We start from the raw sequence: 19873 nt of genomic DNA, 5'->3' as shown, positions 1-19873 counted from the left end.
GAACATCATTCTGATTACATTAAAAAAGCCTTTAATACTCATCATGCCCTGTAGAAGACTGAGGGAAAGGGAGAGATCATTGTTTCATTTTGCATTTATTTAGTTGCTAAAGTAGAGGGCAAGTTTTTTTCTTTGTCCCATATTAACTTGGCTCTGATATGCACTGTATACTAGGTACTCAAAGATATCAAGTGAATCCTTTCTAAAAGGATCAGTCTCGGGGCGCCTGGGTGACTTAGTCGGTTGAGCGTCCAACTTCGGCTCAGGTCGTGATCTCGCGGTCCGTGAGTTTGAGCCCCGTGTCCAGCTCTGTGCTGACAGCTCAGAGCCTGGAGCCTGCTTCGGATTCTGTGTCTCCCTCTCTCTCTGGCCCTCCCCCGTTCATGCTCTGTCTCTCTCTGTCTCAGAAATAAATAAATGTTAAAAAAAAATGAAAAAAAAAGGATTAGTCTGGAAAGGTAAGGTGTGGGCCAACTCAGAGGCAGAGGGATGGACACTTTGCCCGTATGGGCCACTTCCATTACTGGGAGTCCAAGCTCTGTGAATTTTCAAGGTCTCCTTTCTCTTCCTTGACTCAGATGGTCTAAGATACTTAACCAATGGACAGCCTTCCATCGAGCGATTCCCCATCAGCTTTAAAACCTACTTCTCAGGAAACTACTTTCACCATGTTGTGCTGGGGATTTATTGCAATGGCCGCTATGGCTCACTGGGCATGAGCCGAAGGGCTGAGCTGATGGACAAGCCGTTGACCTTTCGGACTTTGAGTGACCTCATCTTTGACTTTGAAGACTCCTACAAGAAGTACCTGCACACAGTCAAGAAGGTCAAGATTGGGCTGTATGTCCCCCATGAGCCTCATAGCTTTCAGCCCATTGAGTGGAAGCAGCTGGTCCTCAATGTCTCAAAGATGTTGAGGGCTGACATAAGGAAGGAGCTGGAGAAATATGCCAGGGACATGAGAATGAAGGTAGGTGCTGGGAAGACAAATGAGCAATGCAAAAGAGTTCTATCCCTGTCTTCTATCTCTTTCCCTCTTGCCTCATGCCCCGTGTTTCTGGGACGGTCAAAATCTCCTGGAGGTTGTCTTACTTAGTAGCCACCCTATTAAAACAAAAAATCGAAATCATTCGCTATTTGACATGGATAATTAAAGTTTCTCTTTGCATATGCTACTTCAAACACTGGAGTTGATTTAGATGTTATAATTACAGCAGTGTCTTGGCCTACAATTCCTTCTATGCAATCAAATCTAAAATGTTAGCCATTTATTTTTATTTTTTTAATGTTTGTTTATTTTTGGGAAACAGACAGAGTGGGGGCAGAGGCGGGCAGAGAGAGAGGGAGACACAGAATCCGAAGCAGGCTCCAGGCTCTGAGCTGTCAGCACAGAGCCTGATGCGGGGCTTGAACCCACGAACTATGGGATCATGACCTGGGCCGAAGCTGGACACTCAACCGACTGAGCCACACCGTCGCCCCAAATGTTAGCCATTTTAGATGAAGGTTATGGTTTTGTTGTGTTCTGTCTTTATTATAACAGGGTGATCAATCATCTCAGTTTGTCTGAAACTGAGAGGTTTCCCAGGACATGAAATTTTTAGTACTTAAAACCAGAAGGGCCTGTGCACAGCAGGATGAGTGGGTCAGCTGGTTTATCATCTCTTGCAGAGTTGCATTATATCTCTGCTTTCTAAGTTGCAACGCGTTTTGGCATAAAATCCTGACCCAGTGTCACAATAGGAAAGAAGCATTTACTGTGCTGGCTTTATATACACTACACTCGTAAAGCCTTCTTGCTTCTGCCGTGTCACTTCCATGGTGACACGATGCCTGCTTGTCCCTGTCCCTCCAGGGCTTGTGGAGTCACGGAGAGAAAGCCTGTGCCTACACTGAGGACCACAGGGGAAAAGAGACTATGCTAACCTCAGACTTAGTTCTGTTTAGCTCTTGGGGACCTGTCATTTTCACTCTGAGGGACCTGGAAACGAGATTCTTGATAAATTGAAACCACTCTGTGCATGTGTGTGGGGTGGGAGAGTCAGAGGAAAAACAAGCTGGTTTCTGGAGCAATGTAGATGGGACTTGGCTTTCACAAGACAGCACCCAGCACCCAGATGCAACCTCAGGGGAGCTGAGGCCTTGGGCTCTGCTTCTCTGCTGTGGAAAAGGGGGCATGGTATAATCATTTCAGCCCCTGGGAAGCGGCACCTTTGCTCCTTGCCAGTGCAGACTGAGAGAGGAGCATCTGTCAGACCTCCTGTTTGGAAGGCCTTCCAGCTTCAGTGCCTTCCAAGCCACGGGATCTTGGTGGGCTGAGGGCAGGAAGACATGAGGGCGGGGTCCTTTAGGAGCCAGTGTGGTAACTCCTTACATCTCCTTCAGATCCTGAAACCTGCAAGTGCCCATTCTCCAACCCAAGTGAGAAGTCGGGGGAAATCCCTGTCCCCCAGAAGGAGACAGGCAAGCCCCCCGAGACGGCTCGGCAGGAGAGACAAGTCGTGAGTAGTATTTCCTCTTTCCCGAAAGCCCAACACACACATCTGTGGGGTTGTCCTAGCCCACGGGGACGAAGCTGTGTCGTGGGCCTTGGCATCTGAAGCTGACCGAGATCTCCAAGAGGACCGCCCCTCACGCAGGGGGCATCCCCTGTAGAGAAGGATCCCCCCTGCCCGTCACTCCCATTGTGCTGACGCCACCACCTGTTAGCTATAGACTCAGAAGAAGAGCCCAGCCCCAGACTGCAAGAGATGAAGGGTAGCCTGAAATCCTGGCACCATGGGAACAGCACTGGCTTTAGAATTAGGAAGCCTGAGTCTGGGGCCAGCTCAGCTCCTTCTGAGCTACGTGATGTTAGGCATGTCATGTAACCTTCCTGGGCTTCAGTTCTCGCAGCCAGAAGAGCGGATTGTTAGAACCGAGGAAACTTTCCTAAAACCCCGCAGCCCTCTGTGCCCAGCAGAAAGCGTGATCATGGTTTGGATCACAGCGTCAGAAATACCCACTTCTTCTTTGCTGACTCTAGCTCCCCTGTTTTAGCCCCGAGGCTAGTGATTCCACACCTACTGCTTAGGTCAAAATGACCCACTTGAGAAGTGACAGATTGGAGAAGCTGAGGAAGCCCAAAGTAACCAGTGATAATCCACCGGCAAATATTTGGGCCATACCTATACAGGGAAAAAATATTACTTTTATTAATACCAGCAGCGTGCTGGGTCACAGGAGGCTCTCGCCGCACCAGGGATGATGTGGGTACAGCGCACAGTGGTCTAGGCTGAGCCCGGGCTCTGCTGCTCATTAGCCTTGTGGCCTGGGGAAGCCCTTCCCGAGGATAAAAATGCTGTCCCTGCCCATCTCACAAGGAGTCGTTAGCATCAACTGAGAAGTTGTAATGAGAGCGGTTTATTCATGGGGAACTGCTTTCACGCAAGCACGTTATTATTGTCACGTCCACGCCGTAGAGTAAGAAGGGAGAGCTGTAGTTTTCACTTTCAGAGGAAGAAAGCCGAACACTGTGCTGTTGTGTAGCTGGTCGGTGATGGGACTGGGGCTGGAACCCAGGTCGGCCCTGGGACGGTGGCAGAACAGGGAGTGTTGGTTCTGCTTTTGGAAGAACAGGACAGGATGGGGTGTTGTCAGTTTCGAGGAACGTTCCCTATTTGTCCTCATTCCCCATCCCACTGCTGAACCCAGGGTTCAGCTTCTAAGCCAGAAAGGTGTTGGCCGAAATGATGGGGGTCCCGGCTTTGAAAGGGGAGGGATGATGAGGTGGGTGGGGGTTGGGAGCTCCTATAGCAAGAGAGGTTGGAGAACAGGGGGGATTCAGCATGGCTTTGTCCTTTTAGGGAGCAGGTTGGCTTCAGATCTTTCACACATGCCTCTGACCCTAATCCTGCCTCTGATGCTGATCACGGCCCTTGACTCTTGACCCTGACCTTAAATTAACCCTAACCCTGTCTCTCCCCACTCTGTGATGCAGTCATCCACCCATTGACGTCCCTGAACAAAGTAGCAGTTGTCTCAGGGGACTATGAATATGTCAGCTGTTCCCAGCTGGGTCCTCTGTTCCCAGAGGGTCCTGTAGCATAGAATTCCAGAAGTAGGAATCTGGTTACTCAAGAAGCAAGGAAGGGGCCCTTTCCTTTGGTTTGCTAGCTTTTCTGCCCCTGGAGGGGGCTTCCCTTTGGAGCTCCCAGTGTACAGTCCATTGAATAGTCCATAAAGCCCTGCTTTGCCCTCTAAAGTCCTGAGCACATGAAGTCCTGAGCACTTGAAACCCCAAGCATTCTATGTCATGGATTGATGCCCCGAGTGGCAGCTGTGGGTTTTTCAAACGATCCCTGTTGGATCCATTTTGCTTGCATCCACAGGAACTCTGCAGTCCAAGCCATGTTCAGGTTTTAACCTGAAAAAGTTACCATGAGTGTTCAGGAATGGTAAAGCCAGCAAGATATCAGAAACTGGTTGTGGAGACAGTAGTCAGGGTGATGCGCCGGGTGCTGGGCATCTGAGAACAGTGGAGGAAGAAGGTGCATTTGAGTCTGGACTGTGGGATTTGAGGCGCTTCTCAGGCATCCTGGGACGGTGTCCTAGAAGCTGCTGAGTGCAGTTCTGGAGTTTGAGGAAGTTGAGGAGTAGAGATAATGTCATTAGAGCCGTCTACTGAAAAGCGACCGTTGAAGCGAAAGTTGGATAAGTTGATGAGGAAGGAAGGAAGTGCCGGCAGGCCCTGAGTAGCCCAGAGGAAGAAAAACCAGAGCAGGAGATGGGGAAGGAATAGGCAGAGAGGATGGATCTGGAGTGTTAAGGAGCCTGTCTGCACCTGTCAGCAGGAGACAGCTGTTAAGGTCGTCGGAGCAAATGAAGGGGGGAGATGAGGAAGAGTTTAAGGTAGATGAGGAGGTAGAAGTTGACAGACTGTACATTAAATGGCTTTTATCCTGCTGGTGAAGGATGTGCGTCATCGGGTGGGAGTGAGCGGGCGGGTGGGTTACCCGTACAGGGTAGGAGGGTAGGAAGGAGGGGCTGCACACAGCATGAGGGCCCAGCTGAAGATGGATGGAAGGATCCACACCCTGTCCTCAAACCTGTTCTCAAACCTGAGCAAGCACAGGGTCCTCAGAGGGCTTGTTAAAACACGTTGCCAGGCCCCTTCCCCGGTGCTTGTGATTTAGCTGTTGTTCTAGCAGGTTCCCAGGTGAGGCTGATGCCGCGGGTCCAGGACCACTCTTGGAGATCCGTGGTTCGATCAATCAGAATGAGAGAAGTGATCGGGGGGTTGACTTTATTTTTTATTTTTATTTTTTACTCTATTATTATTATTATTATTATTATTATTATTATGAGAGAGAGAGAGAGAGAGAGAGAGAGAGAGAGAGAGAGAGAGTCTTAAGCAGGCTCCATGTCCAAGGTGGAGCCCGATGCAGGGTTCCATCTCACGACCACGAGATCAAGACCTGAGCCGAAATCAAGAGTCAGACGCTTAACCAACTGAGCCACCCAGGCGCCCCAGGGAGGCCGGTTGACTTTAAAACACAACAGAATGTCAAGATGAAGGTACTGGGTCTGCTGAGGCCCGAGCGTGACTCCAGACCGGCCTGGGCCTCTAGAGATTGAGGTGCTGAGGTGAAACTAGGGGGTGTGTCCCCAGCCTGACCGTCCAGCGTGGGGCTCCACTGAAGACACTCTGGGAGGAGCCCGACTATTCATCCTCCTAGGGGCCAGATAGAGAAACTGGTTTCCAGTCACCCCCAGGCCATGCCCGTAACCTAATCTCTGGCTACTCTGTCACGCAGCCGAGGCAAGTACCTGCAGAGGACGGCGCTCAGACTGCCGCAGAGTGTAAAGCCACCTTGTAGTGTTGGGGCCCCACTCGTCCTCTCCCCTCCTGTCCACCGGAAGCACGGAGCGGGCCTGGGGAGGGGGAGAAAGTCACTAGGGAGAGGGGGGTAGTCATTGGAGGGATCAGGAAGGAAGACCTGCAGGAAGATGGGGATTCAGTTCCTCTCTCTTCCCTCTATGTCCCGAAACTGACCCCAGCCTCAGCAAGACAGGCCCCAGGAGCACAGAGGGGACGGCTCATGGTTCAGTGAAAGCATAAACTTTTCCAAAATGGTGGAGGGTAGCTGCAACCAGCCCCTGAACCCCCAGACCCTTACCCTGCCCCCACAGCCCTTTCTCCTGGGCACAACACTGGTTCCCAGGAGTCTTCCTTCATCAACTTTCCCCAGCGGGTGAGGCTTCAGGCATTTTCTTTTTCACAGCCAGAGCCGGCGCAGCGGGAGGGGGGGGGTTTGGAAGAGTTTGACCATCAAGAGAGGCCAGGTGGCTTGTGGGTTCCTGTGGACCATTTTATATGAGCTGATCTAGGAAGACCGTGGCCATCCTTGGGAGTGGAAGCCCTTGCCACTTCTTGTTCCAGTTTGGAGGTCAGGAGGGGAATCTAGAGGGCAGACATCTTGGCTGAAGTTTCAAGTGGATTGAGGTGTCACAAGGAGAGAAGATTCTTTCCCTAATTCCTCCTCAACCCTGCTTTCTGAGTTGCAGGGCCGGGTAGGGGCTACCAAGTAGGAAGAGAGGGGACAGAGAGGCAAGAGTTGAAAGTAAAACGAAGGGCTGCGTGAGGCAGGGAGCACAAGAGGGATGGCAGCCCCTCCCTCCCCCTCCAGATCCCAGCTTCCGCCATTGCTGCAGACTAGAACCCAGGGCACCCTGGTTCCTAGAGGTGTGTCTGGAGAGGAGCAGCTTCTCAGCTTCTACCCATGGCCTTCACCAAGCAGGCTTTTCTCCAGGTAATCTTGATTTGGTGAGGAAACGAAAAAGGGATGCATTTGGTTGTGACCCAATGACTCCGCCAAATTCTGGCCGTCCTACCGTCGAATGGCCGGGACTAGGAAGGGTTTGTGACTCTGTCACTGTGTTATTTTTTTAGCATTACGTAAGGCCATCAAATCATTTCTAAATGTGTTGGGTGCCATATGAAGCTTGGGAGTGGCCCAAATGGTGGAATATTACCATAACAGGCAAGAGGCCCATCAGCTGTGGGGTCCCAGCCCCTTTCTGTGCTGGGATAATTTTAGTGGCTTTATATCCCTGACGACCTCATCCCTACAGCTGGAGCTACTTCCAGCCCTGCATTCCTCTCCATTTTTGCAGTTGTCTGAATAATCATTCTGGAAAGGAGGTTCAGTGTCCCCGGGGTTGACAGAAGAGTCAGCTGGGTTGGAGGGCGAGTGGTGAAGACTGCATTAGTGTCAGATCAGGCAAGGTTTTGAGAGGGAGACAGGGACCCTCCCCCCTCCACCCACAAGTCCTTTGTCGCACTCGGCTCCCCTAGGAGCTTTTAAAGCAAACCTTCCGCACAGAACCATCAAGTTGGCTCCTCTGGTTCTAAAAGAGACAGGGAGATTGAGGTTGAGATCCACGTTTGAAAGGCCTGCTGTGCACTTCCACAAACTCCTTCCCCATGCTGGGCCTCCCTCCCCTTTCAGCTCCATGGCCGCCATGGTGCTTCTCAGCAGCAGCCAGACACCCTCGGGATGGGGGGCGTGTTGGGCACAAGGGTTAGACCTGCGGTGGGAAGGGAAGTTTTTGCTTGTCACAGTGATTATTCTCAGGGGTCAGGGATGGTAAACTTCCTGCAAAGCTCATCCTCCTCCATTAAGAAGCTTTCCACCTAAAATGCCAACGGTTGCCCTCCTGAGAACCACGAACGCCCGGGGGGGCCCTTCTGTCTCTGACGGTCCGCAGGTCCGCAGCTCTTGGCTTGCTGCCGATGGGCTGAACCTGGAAGCTTAGGGGGTGAGTGGACAGTGGTTTTCTGCCTGGGCTGCCTGTGTCAGCATGAAAGCAGCTCATTCCAGTTGGAGCAACCGCGTGGAACATTCTTCTCAAGTGGGGCAAGAGTCCCTGAGGACCTGTGAGAACATCTCTGTTCTGTCTCTGCTGTCTGGCTCCTCTTCCTCCTCCATCCCTCCTCTGCTCTTTTTTGCTGTTTATGGTCCTTTTCCTCCCTTTGTCTTCCCCTTTGGTTTCCCTTCTTGGTCCTCTGTCTCTGTGGCGGTCTGTGGCTCTCCCGGGCTTTGCTCCCCCTGCTGGAGACCCTCAGGCTCACAGAGGTTACTAAGCTCCATCTTAAGATCTCCCTCCTTTCACTGCTGGCCCCAAACTCCACAACGGAGTTCCTGCCCCATTCTATCTTGAAGGATCACAACAGTTCCTCCAGGCAGTTGCTCAAGTGAGGCCATGATGTCATAACGAAGTCATAGAGAATCACCCTGATTCTAATTGCATTGAGGATACTCTGAATGAGGCCTACGAAGTCATTCTCTTTGGATTCCAAATGAGAAAATGTCCCAAAAGGTGGAAAGGAGAAAATTTTCTTAGCATGGAAATTAGAGGGGACCCCCCCTCCCCCACCAACACACATACACACACACACACACACACACACACACACACACACACACACACAAAGAGTAGAAAGGCTGTGGAAGGAGAAGTAGGATCTTCTGGATGATGTGGGGTTTCCTTCTCGAAGCCCAGACAAGGTAGTTTCAACGCAGAGGACTGCCCAGCTTAGCTCCCCTGGGATTTCATAGGGGCCAAGGTCCCTGGGGATGCTTGGAGAAACCGGGATGGATGGGGAGTCTTGACAGGAGAGACCTCCTGAGGCCGAGTGAGCAGGGAGCCTCCTGCAGGTCAGATAGCACCGGGGGTCCTGGCCGGGTTCTCCGGAGCAGCAAGGAGGGGAATCGCAAACAGTGGCTTGTGGCGCTTGGTCTCTGGCCAGAGCCTCCTGCCTCAAGAGGACTTGGAAGAAAGGGCGGATCCTGGAGGGTCTCTTCTGGGCCCAGTCTCTCAGGCTGAGGCCTGTTTGCTTACGTAGCAACTTCAGCTGTCTGCCCTGCAGCTGCCAAAGGGTGCCTGCCATCCTGGGAAGTAGGGCGTGTGAATGAAGAGCGGGACTGGCTTTGAACGAGGGTGACAGGTGGGGAAGAACCAGTCCCCCGCTCCCAGTGCCCCTCCAGCTGAGGCCTACCCAGATAGGTCACAAGTCCTAAATCTGGTGCCTGGCCTGACCTGATTCCTGCCAGAGTCGACACGAGAGGAGGGTCTGGGGTCTCTGCTTGAACTAGTAAACGCTGGGCCAGCACCATCCCTGGTTTAATCTGTTCCTCACCGTTAACGCTGAGGTCCGAGAAGTCAATGTTAGAGTTGCACCCTTGCTGTAGAACCCTCTCTAGAATCCTGAGTCCACAGAGAATACAGCTAAACTGGTCCTGATGGGCATGTTTGTGTGGGAAGGTGAGTAGATGAACACGTGGCATGTCCACTAAGAGTCCACTAAGGGGCTCTGACCTTGGGGAGACAGGAGTAAGCAGTACGAACAGAGTGGTGGCCTGTGCGTCCCAATCGGGCGGCTCTGAACTGGACATAGAAGGATAGTGTCCCTGAAGTATCCTCATACAACAGAAGCAAGAGGCAGATGTCCCTCAGAAGGAAGGGAATGGACCTTGGCTCCAGGGAAAGTTATTCGTCCTAGTAACCCAAGATCTACGAGGCACTTGGCACAAAGTGCTGCTAAATGAATTCTTGTGGGCTGGGGCGCCTGGGTGGCTCAGTCGGTTAAGTGTCTGACTCTTGATCTCAGCTCAGGTCTTGAGCTCAGGGTCATGAGTTCAAGCCTTGTGTTGGGCTCCGTGCTGGGCCTGAGGCCTACTTAAAAAAAAAAAAGAAAAGAAAATCCTGTGGGTGAGAAAGTAGCAAGCCAGCTACAGGAGCCTGTTCTCCCGGCTGCCACCCAGGCCCTCTGACCTTTGCTCCCCCATCAACTGCCAAGCAGAGAGGGGGTGGGCGTTGAAAAGTGAGGAGAGGAGGTGCCCCAGACACAGGCCTTACACAGAGTTGCAGAAAGGGGACTGGGGATTCAGGGCGGATCCTATAGGCTTTCCTTCCACTTCCTGCTTCTTCTCTTAAACCCGGTCTCACACAGACACACGGCCCTGGGGTGTGAGGTCCCCACTTCAGTCCCCGACATGCTGCCATGAACTTTCTGGTTCTGAGCCTCCTTGTGGCTTCACTGCCACCAACATCCAATCTAGCCAAGCTCTTCCTGGGCACCGAGGCCGCCTCAGGGTGTGAGAGACTCGAGGTTCGACGTGATGGTTCACTCTCCCCAGACTCTCAAGGTTTAGGTAGCAGTGGCGAACACTCCTAGCATTTTATAGATATATTTGGATTAAGTGAGCGAATCACAAGCCATATAAGATTGAGACAAACTGGAAAACTCAAAGTACCATATCTACGCCCAGCTACCTGGGATGAGAGGTCACGTTGAAAATGTGGGGCCACGTCAGAAGAACGTGGGGGCACCTGGTTGGCTCAGTTGGTACAGCATGCGACTCTTGACCTCAGGGTTGTCAGTTCAAGCCCCGCGTTAGGCGTGGCGCTTACTTACGACAGAAAACCAGAATGTGAATTTCCACCGTGTGCCAGACTAGGGTTTCTGTGCTACGGAATACCTTCTCTATGGAACCAGCATAGAGAGCCTACCTACCTTCTGAACGGCCTCTACTGTTCACACGTGGGACCAGGCCATCGAGCAGTCACCCTAAGTCACCCTGGGTACGTTTCCATGACAACAGATGAGGCTGGGACCATCCATTTGTGTGCTGAGCGAAGTGCCCCCTTCTTCCTTGCACAACGTGTAGTACTGGAAACGAGAAGTCCTCTACCCCATTTTCCCTAAAACAGGAGGCGGGCTGAGAGCCCTTCAAAAGGAAAGGTCTTTGAGATCTTTTCCTTGTCTGGACTGGGGAGGGGTTTGGAGAAATACGTTGTTCAGTCTAAAATAATAGCCGTGGATCTGATGAGAGGTTCTGGGCAAGTGCAGATCCGGCTGAATCATCATCCTGGTGCTTGTGTTTCTTAAAAATATACCCCTTTGCAGAATTCTAAGAATAGCCAGGGGAGCACTCGGAAGAGGTCTCTCCACGCACAAGCTCTGGCCCTGAGACGAGCTGGCCAGGAGGGAACTGTATTTCTGGCTGGGCCCCGCAGGCACTTCTGCCCTTCTGCCCTTCGCCAGGCCAGGAAATTGCAGCCAGTATCACTGTGAAAGAAAAGGGTTTCCTCTTTCAGGCAGTTCACTGGGGATCTCAGTTGAACTCCTTTTCTGCCAGTATTAGCCTTTTGTTCTCCCCTGGGTTCTGGATGCCTAGGGGGACATGGTCGGGAAGTGGGATACGGAGGACGGAAACAATCTAGTCCCTTTCTTTTGGAAGCCCTCAAGCTCTCTGTCATTGCAGAACCACATTCTGCTTTCCAAGCAGGCAGGTTCCCCAGGCGGCTTTTAGAGGTAAGGTAAAGCTCTTCCTGCACAGGAAAAAAAAAAAAAATTCTTCCTACATGTTAATTCTAAGAATGTTGTTATGGTGACTTGAATTTCTGGCTTAGGACTGTGTTTAAAACATCCCATCATAAAGGTAACATAAATGAAGCCCTATCAGCCATTTACACGTTAGTGAGAACTTGACCCGAGTCTATTGAGAACTACAGGGTATTCAACAGTGGGGATTCCTAGGTGAATTTACTTGATCCCTGCTGTCGATTTGTTCAGTCTCCGAGGCACGGATAACGATTATGAACCTGCAGGATTCTTTCGCAGAGGTACCGGAGGACATACCCTAGCATATAGGGGCAAGGAGTAATGCATCGTGAGGGAAGGAAAGTGAGAAGATGCTTAGGGGAGAAGTGGCATTTGGGCTGGACCTCGAAGGTATGACAAGAAGGCATGGGGAAGGTGCAGAGACGGGGGTGGTTGTGGTTTATATCCTTAGGTGCTTGGGAGGATGCTTTGGGTGGCCAGCAGGAGGATGGATCGGTTTTCTTTGTGGTTAAGGGCATGGGCTCTAGATTCTGGGGATGAGCTCTGGCTCCGCCACTTGCTAAACGTGTGACTTTCCTTTCCGCAAGTTTGCTACCTTTCAGTGCCTCGCTTTCTTCCCCTGTATCAACCCCATCGGGTTATGGTGAGAATTAGTTAATCCCTGTAAACCTCTCAGAGCAATGCCTGGCACCTAGTTAGTGCCAACTAAATGAAAGCTATTTATAATGGTGATTTCTCAGCACCCGGAAGATGGGGGTGGGGGTGGGGTGGGGAACTGGTGGAGGTGCTAAGGAAAAGTTTAGAAAAAGGAGGCTAAAGACCCCCCCCCCCGAAATTAAAGTACATCTGTTTTTGGGGGGTGCCTGGCTGGCTCCATTGGTAGAACCTGCGGCTCTTGGTTTCGGGGTTGTGAGTTGGAGCCCCACGTTGGTGTGGAGATTGCTTAAAAATAAAATCTTAAAAAAAAAAAAAAAAGTACATCTGGTTTCAAGGGAGCCAGGAGTGGACCAAGGGTAAGGGTAAAGTTTTAGGAACACAGGCTTTGAAAAATGTGGTGAAAATTGTTTCCTCAGAGCTGATGGGCTCCAAGGTGAGGAAGTCAGGTGAGTGGGCAAAAAATGGCTTCCAGGCGGTGGCGTAGCGGTGGCTACCTGGAGCCGTGGTCCCCGGCGAGCCCACATTCCAGGGCGGAGCGGCTAGGGTGTGTTGTCTTCTAGACCTCCTTGACCCTGTGGACCAATCCTGCAGGCACTGTTGGTCACAGGACTGAGGGAAAGGACATAGGTCAGTGCAGATCTGTTCCAACACCTGAGAAACCAGGTTAGGCTCCTGTCTTGCTAGCGCTATTCTCACACATGAGGGTCAGCACATTTATTGGAGTTTCAAGAAGGAGAGATGTGACTCGGTGTTGAGAAGGAGGCCAGGTCGGGAAGAAAGCCTGGGCAGGAAAGGTGCAGACACTGGCGTGAACCCACTGGGAGGTGCTCAAGGACCCTGGAGTGGGGATTCTCTTCGTAAACACAAGGAACAGACAAGGGGAGGTCTAAAGAGCCACTATGGCTTAGGTCCTACACAGTGTGCAGGGCTCCAGGGAAGAAAACTGACTCTAATTTTTTTTTTAATTTTTTAATGTTTATTTATTATTTGGGGGGGGAGAGAGCGCACAAGAGAGAACATGAACAGGGGAGGAGCAAAGAGAGAGGGAGACAGAATCTGAAGCAGGCTCCAGGCTGTCAGCACAGAGCCCGACACGGGGCTCGAACTCACGGACTGTGAGATCATGACCTGAGCTGGAGTCGGGTGTTCAACCGACTGAGCCACCCAGGCACCCCAGAAGACTGACTCTTACAAGTGAGTCTCCAGACTTCATGCAGGGTGTGGCCACATCTCCGGAGTGGAATGCTTGAGAACTTTCTAGGCATGTGTTCTGACTCCACATGTGAACCTTCTTCAGGCCAACTCGACTAGCATCGTGTCTGGACTGGTGTTGTATTAGTGAGTTAATGGAGGGAAAGAAATGATACCGGTCAGGCTCAGATTTGGCGGCAGGTGAGGTTGGGGTGACTTAATCATGATTCGCCATGATGTGAAAGAAGGTCGGCGGAGGTAGTGGGGGCATCTTACTGCTCTGCCTCTTTATTGTGCTGCCGTGAGGGCCGAGCTCCAGCCATCGCTTCCACAAGAAAGAAAGAAAAAATGATGAAGGGCACATGCCAGTTGTTCTCTGAACAGGCGTCTGGTAACCTCCACTTTAGTCTCATTGGCTGCAACGTAGTCCAACGCCTTGCCCGGCCTCAGGGGGCCTGGGAAATGTAGTTTGTATTCTAGGCGGCTCTGTGCCCAGGGAAAAATCTGGGTTCTGCCAAGGAACAATGGAGGAGTGGAGTGGATGTTGAGGATGTGGGTGAGTGGATGTGACTCTGCCACACGGAGATGATTAAAAACGTGAGGTTTAAAAAAAAAAACAACAAACCCATTCAATACAAATGTAATTTTTATTTGGATAAGGAATATATGCTTACGTAGTTCTACTACCAGGAAAGACAATGTGGAAATTGTATTTTGATTGCTCTAGGAAATGACCTCCATTTAATGCTTTTGTAAAGCAAGGAATGCATAGGGGTACTTCAGGCTTCTCCATTGGCAAGTGAATTTTTGATTGCTCAACTTCCTAAAAGTGGAGACCATTGAGGAGGGGAGAAGTAGATTTGCCTTTCTAGGCACCTTTGCCTCACGAGGATGCAACTTATGGGGAGTCTCTCTGAAGGAGAAAGTCCCATATTCGCTGTTTGAAAAGATGACATACCTCAGGCAAGGAAACCAAACAGAGACTTTATTTCAGGCTGTGTGAAAAAATGAATGAGATACAAATGGACTCTGAGCCAGACTTGTCTGCAAGAGCCCTGGTTCTCTCCACGTCAGCGGGCTGAGGGCTAGGGCAGAGACATAAATGTCAGTTTGTCAGTTTTTCCTCAGGCAAAAGTGTCAACTCAAGAATGGTCCTGACAGTGGCCCCTGGGGGCTACTCTGCCCGTGGCTCTGTTTATAGGGAATGGCTGATGTCTAGGGCACGTATGGCTGGAGGACACCATCACCCTGCAGCTCAGAAGCCTTGAGCTCCTTGATGCGGTGAGCAGGGGTCTACACGTAAGGAAGCATTGAGACTTCTGTCCACTGGCAGCCATATTTATCAGCATCATCTGTGTACGTTGGGCACCATGAGCAGAGACACAAAGAAACAAAAGGCATGATTCCTGATCCATAAAGCAGGACACATGATCATGCTGAGAAATCAGCCCCATGCAACACAGAGACAAGTTGACAAGTTCTTTAGTAATGGCACATAGTCAGGGAAGGTTTCTTGACCACTTTGAATAATCAGGTTTCAGAAGGGATGTTCGTAGACTGTTGACATGGGATATGTCTGAAAAAAAGACAGAAAGGGAGGGAGGTGAAGAGGAAGAGAGTGAGAGGAGATGGAGGTAGAGGGAGAGACAGAGAGAATAAGAATATGTAGGGGGTAGAACTTGTTGCCAAAATTTGAAGCCTATCCTTAAGCAGCACCCTAGATGGAAGCTAGCTGTTCGTTTCTGGCTCTGATAACGTTGAATGAGTTGGACCACGTTCATGCCAGGGGAAAACCGTTTGCTGTTAGGAAGCCTTTCAAAGGATAAAGCAAGAAACTTTTAAACAATTATATTTTCATTTTGGTCTCTTTTCTTCAAACACTTAAAACAAGGTTCACGTGTAGTGTAAAAATGTCTTCAGTCTTCTTATAAACTTTTGAATTAGGACTCACTAGCCACACTGAATATGCTAAAGTTGGTTGTTTTTTGTTTTGTTTTGTTTTGTTTTGTTTTTTTGTTTTGCTAAACTTGGTTTTTAATCTCAGTTCTCTCTTATCCAAGAGGGTAGGAGGCTCACTGAGAAATGGGGAAACTGTGAGCTAAGTCGTCGAATGCTTAGGCATAGTTTTATATTGGGAAATCATCGAGGAAATGTCTTTAATGAAGACAGATGATGCGCCTTCTGATTTTCCTTTACCAGCTTGAAGTACTTTCTTACATGACGTCACATAAATGCTTAGTACTTCAGAAAATGTATTTAGAGAGGAGATGATTTGCCACTGAGTTTCCACACCTGACATGCTTTTTCAGATGAATTGTAAAGGATTTGCCCCGACTTGATGCATTCAGGCCTGAACAGTAACCCTCTATCAAAGATAGTAGAGAATCTCTCCCTGCGAATCTGTCACCTGAGCGGTCTTGAAGTTAGTTGGCTGGGCTTCCCCCGGGGCACAAACACCAGGAAGCTAAGAATTCAAGGAGAATCTGGCTCAGGTTTTTAGTTCTACCGTATTAGATGTAACTTTTTAGACCCTTGCAAGGTTTACGGGTAACTGGGTTTCAGAAGTTAAGAGTGTCACCGAATTCAGGCTTCAGGTTGGACAAACTCATTTGGCAACCCCAAAATGCTTTTGAACTGTACATCAAAAGCCTGTGAAAATGTTCCCTAGATCCCATAGAAGTGGACCTGAGAACACGAGGTTGAGCCGGGAACTCAGGCTGGTGGGGGGGTGGGGGTGGAGGGGACAAGCACCAGAAGGGTTAGGAGAAAGAAACAGAGTTCCCAGAGTCTAAGTGACCTTTCTCTCTCCCATGCCCTCACTCTACCACCTTTCTTGGTCCCTTAGGCCTGCACTGCCTGAGAAGAAGGTGGCTGACCTCAGCACGCTGAATGAAGTGGGCTACCAAATCCGAATTTAGGCAAGCCATATCAGCCAACAAGGGGGCTTCTCTGGTGCTTCTCTCTGCACTTTACCCCAGCATCTTCAGGAGGAACTGCAACTATTTATGGAGAACCTGTGGATTTTATTTTTACGGATTCACTTGGACGTGGAAGTGGAGTGGGTGGCAACAGTTAGTTAACTTTGAAAGAAAATTCATGAAGGGGCAACCATGGAAAGGCTGAAGTAAGAAAGCCCACTGCGGTTGGACTGACTCCCTCACTACAGATAGAAAGGGTAATAGCATAAACTGTAGTTTTATGTTTTCCCACTCACCTGTTTTTGTTGACTTGCTTTTGAACATTATGCCTCACCGGTAGGAAATGTTAATGAAACCCTCCCTCCTACTTTTGATATAGTAAGGTAACTCAGTCAGTATTAATGTCTTTTTCAGCAATAACAGAGGCAAAGATTGGTGGGATTTTTTTTTTAAGCAGTCAATATTACCTCAGCATCTTGACATCAGATATGCAAACTTAATGGTGTTTTCATTTTTTTTATATTCTATTTGTATTGCTTCCCCGATATTTCCAATGGGGATCTCCACAAAGTTTGGAATTTTTTCCTGGTGCACACAATGAGATTTAAGGTATTATATCAAGTGTTTTACTAAAAAAAAAAAAGCACTGAAATTCTTCTGGCAGTACGGGAAACTATTTTCAGGATGTTGGAACTACTTCTTAATCTTTCTTAAAAGCATTCATGGACAGCAGTTTCTGTTCTTTCAAAACAAAAAGCACGTGCAGGAGGTAGTCTATGTTCTGTCACTGACATTTAAACTTTGCAAACTCCAGCAAAAAAGAAAAAAAAAAAAAAAAAAAGCACAAGAGGTCATAGCGCCGTGACACAAAGTGAGCGATATCGCAGCGACCTCTGACAGCCACACACTCAGAAAGGCAGAGGCCCGCAGTGGATCGGTAGAGAGCCTGGAGAGGCAGATAACCTTTCTCTTCAACGTTCCATCTGATTTTTGAACTCTGAGTCAGACCTTGATTCTGAAGGACTCACGGCTGTTAGAGACGTGTCCCCGATGTCTTATATTAAGACCAAGCGTGGCACGATGTGATCATTTTCCAGTACCTTGCTTTTTAAAGTACCACTTCGTGACATTTAGGAACTAGCAATTGGAAAATGCAGTGAATGGGAGAAGCAGAGCCTTTTTTAAAATGGAAAAGTCTCTCAGGTGCAGGGTTACACCTCATAGCCTGATGTAGTCCATCAAGGGCAGTAGGAGCATGTGGCCTGCATATGGTGGTCACAGTGGAACTTCCGGCTGCGGGCCACACAGAAGAACTCTAACAGCCAAATCTGTGTTAGCAATATCAGGAGTATGCTTCTGTTGCATCTGTGTTTTCTCAGCCGCCGTGCCAACTCGTGAGGCCCACAGGCGTATTTAAGTGAAGTCTACTAGTCAACGAAAGTGTTATTTTAGTCTCAGTGCTTCTTCTCTGGCTTTCTTTCACTGAAGGTGATTTCAGAAAGGGAGTAAAAAAAGTAAGAATCTGCTTGATTCTTGACCAATAAAACCACCGAAGGTGACTTTGTCCTTTGGCCACGTATGCACGAGCTCGCTTTATGCTAAAACTCGATGGCATCAACGGAAAGTATTTTCTTGAAAAAGGACATTTAATGTCCTTTACATGAAAAGTACCGAGTAAGCATACATCTCAATTAGGTGAAAATACAGAAGTTAAAAATTCTGAACTTGATCACTTTAAGAATACTGTTATCAGAGTTTAAAATGAGGTTTCTTTATACGTCTTCATAAGGCAAACTCATTTGAATTAGTCAATTCGTTCTTCTAAAACAATCCCGACTTAGCTCCTTTTATGTATGAAAAACAAGATTTACATATCTTATGTTTATCAATGTGAAATCTTGTTATCTCCAATAAGTATTTATACCACTGCAGTATAAGTAGCTTAGAATAAGGATTTTCTAAGAGCCTGGAACAGGATTTTCCAAGTGTTGCTCAAGTACTGTCCCATCCAAAATAGAAAAGGTCAGTAGATGCAGAGCCTTGTTTCCCACAAAAATGGGTAAAAGAACAGGAACACAGACCATTTCTAATATTCTGATGTATAAGCCTTAAAACTGCCAACTGTCTTGATGATTCAATTAGTAACCTGATTTTTTTCCACTCCTTGATTTTAAGATTCATTTCCCCAAAGCAAGTGTTCGTGGCAGAAACAGGAAAATTAATTTAAAATGCTCTTAGTTTTCATTCTATTTTCATTGCCTATGGAATTATGTTAATTTCTAAAAGATTTGAGACAGGCACCAAACTCCTAAATTCTAGTGCAATAATTTAATTAAAATGATACTAAGGTTGAAAACAAAACAAAACAAAAAACCAAAAAAACCATGACATGATTTACCCTCCAAAATGGATTTTAAGACTGGCTATAATTCAAAAAAAGGAAATCTATGAGATGATTTGAATCTAGTATTTAAAGTTATTCATGCAAGAGAAGTTTTGTGCTCAAGCCATTATGGGGATACATGGCAAAGTTTAAATGGATGACAGAAATCTTGATTTTAGACTACATGTTGTGCTGTTTTGAGTACACTGTATTTCAGAAAGTGATATTTAGTATTTTCTATACACTTTGAAATCATGAGCATTTCACTTTTTCTAAGTCAATTATTTCATAAGGATTTTATTAATAGATATTGGTAAATAGAACTTTGGAGATCTTAATTCTGTATTCTTACTATACCCGAGGCTTTTGTAAGCTATAGTTTTATGTACAACCTTGTACAGTTTTTTTGACACACAATTCAGAATCTTGTTTATTCTCCTGGACTTTGTTCTGGACAATACATTTTTTTTAAATCTTTAAGGAAAACTGTGATTGTTTTAGTGGGTATTTTTCTAAGTAAAGGAAAACTTGTATAATGGTATTTTAGAGAATGCCAGATAAGTGCATGTTTCAAGTTAACGTTTTTCTCATCACTTGTATGTTTATACACAGCATGGGACTTTAATAAAACCATCCTGGAAACTGAAGGATTATTCTTCTTCCAAGAATGTAAGATGGTGTGATTTATTTTTTTTCTTGTCCTTTGACTACATACTTGTCCTGGCAAACGTGTTTATCACTCTCTCATCCCTGTCTTCTTCCACAATTTTCAGACTCTTTATTAAACACTATTCTGTTTTGCCACATCTTAATCCACTTACATCTCAGCATCACCCTAAGTAATACAGGCTCAGGGTAATGAAATAGTTCAGAAAGGGCAACAGCCCAGCATATGCAGCTTAGCACGCCTGCCACAAAACCTTCAGCCATAGATGCACTAGTGTAGTAATTTATTAGGTGATTCACAGGGACACAGTGCAAATGACTTGACTTCTCTGTTCGTTCAACCCCTTGAACTCTCTGGATCTCTAACTTGGGTTTTTAGGAAAGCAAAGGGTTAAAAGCAGACAGCTGCTAAATTCCAAAAAAAAAAAAAAAAAGAAAAAGAAAAAAAGACAAGATTTCAAACATGCATAGTATGTCGATATCAAAAGGTATAGTAAAACCAAAATTCATTACTCAACAGCATCTCTTTCCATTTTAAAACTTGGATAGTACAGCACTTCAGACTGGGGGGGGATCTGGCTTCCGCAATGAACCGGGTTTAAATGCTTTTGGCAGGTAAGTACAAGGTTCCAACAGAGTTTCCGATTCTTCTGACCGTAAAAAGTAAAG

The 19873-nt window shown here is 48.0% G+C and overlaps 1 protein-coding gene across 6 annotated transcripts in view; it reads left to right on the top strand.

Moving 5' to 3' along the window:
- Positions 1-19873, top strand: part of VASH2 (vasohibin 2) — a 50958-nt gene that overhangs the window by 21323 nt on the left and 9762 nt on the right. For 4 of the 6 annotated variants that reach the window (XM_045049279.1, XM_019821833.3, XM_003999299.6 and 1 more), the window contains 3 exons: positions 589-970; positions 2386-2501; positions 16083-19185. In XM_045049279.1, the coding sequence (XP_044905214.1) occupies positions 589-970; positions 2386-2501; positions 16083-16155 (571 nt within the window). In that variant the 3' untranslated portion in view covers positions 16156-19185. Of the gene's footprint in view, positions 1-588; positions 971-2385; positions 2502-16082; positions 19186-19873 lie in introns of those variants that run through there. The other 2 variants (XR_002739287.2, XR_002151203.3) reach the window with 2 other exon arrangements.

The sequence above is a fragment of the Felis catus genome, chromosome F1, assembly GCF_018350175.1.
Source record: "Felis catus isolate Fca126 chromosome F1, F.catus_Fca126_mat1.0, whole genome shotgun sequence".
Lineage (NCBI taxonomy): Eukaryota > Metazoa > Chordata > Mammalia > Carnivora > Felidae > Felis > Felis catus.
This window is presented reverse-complemented; position numbering and strand designations above follow the sequence as displayed.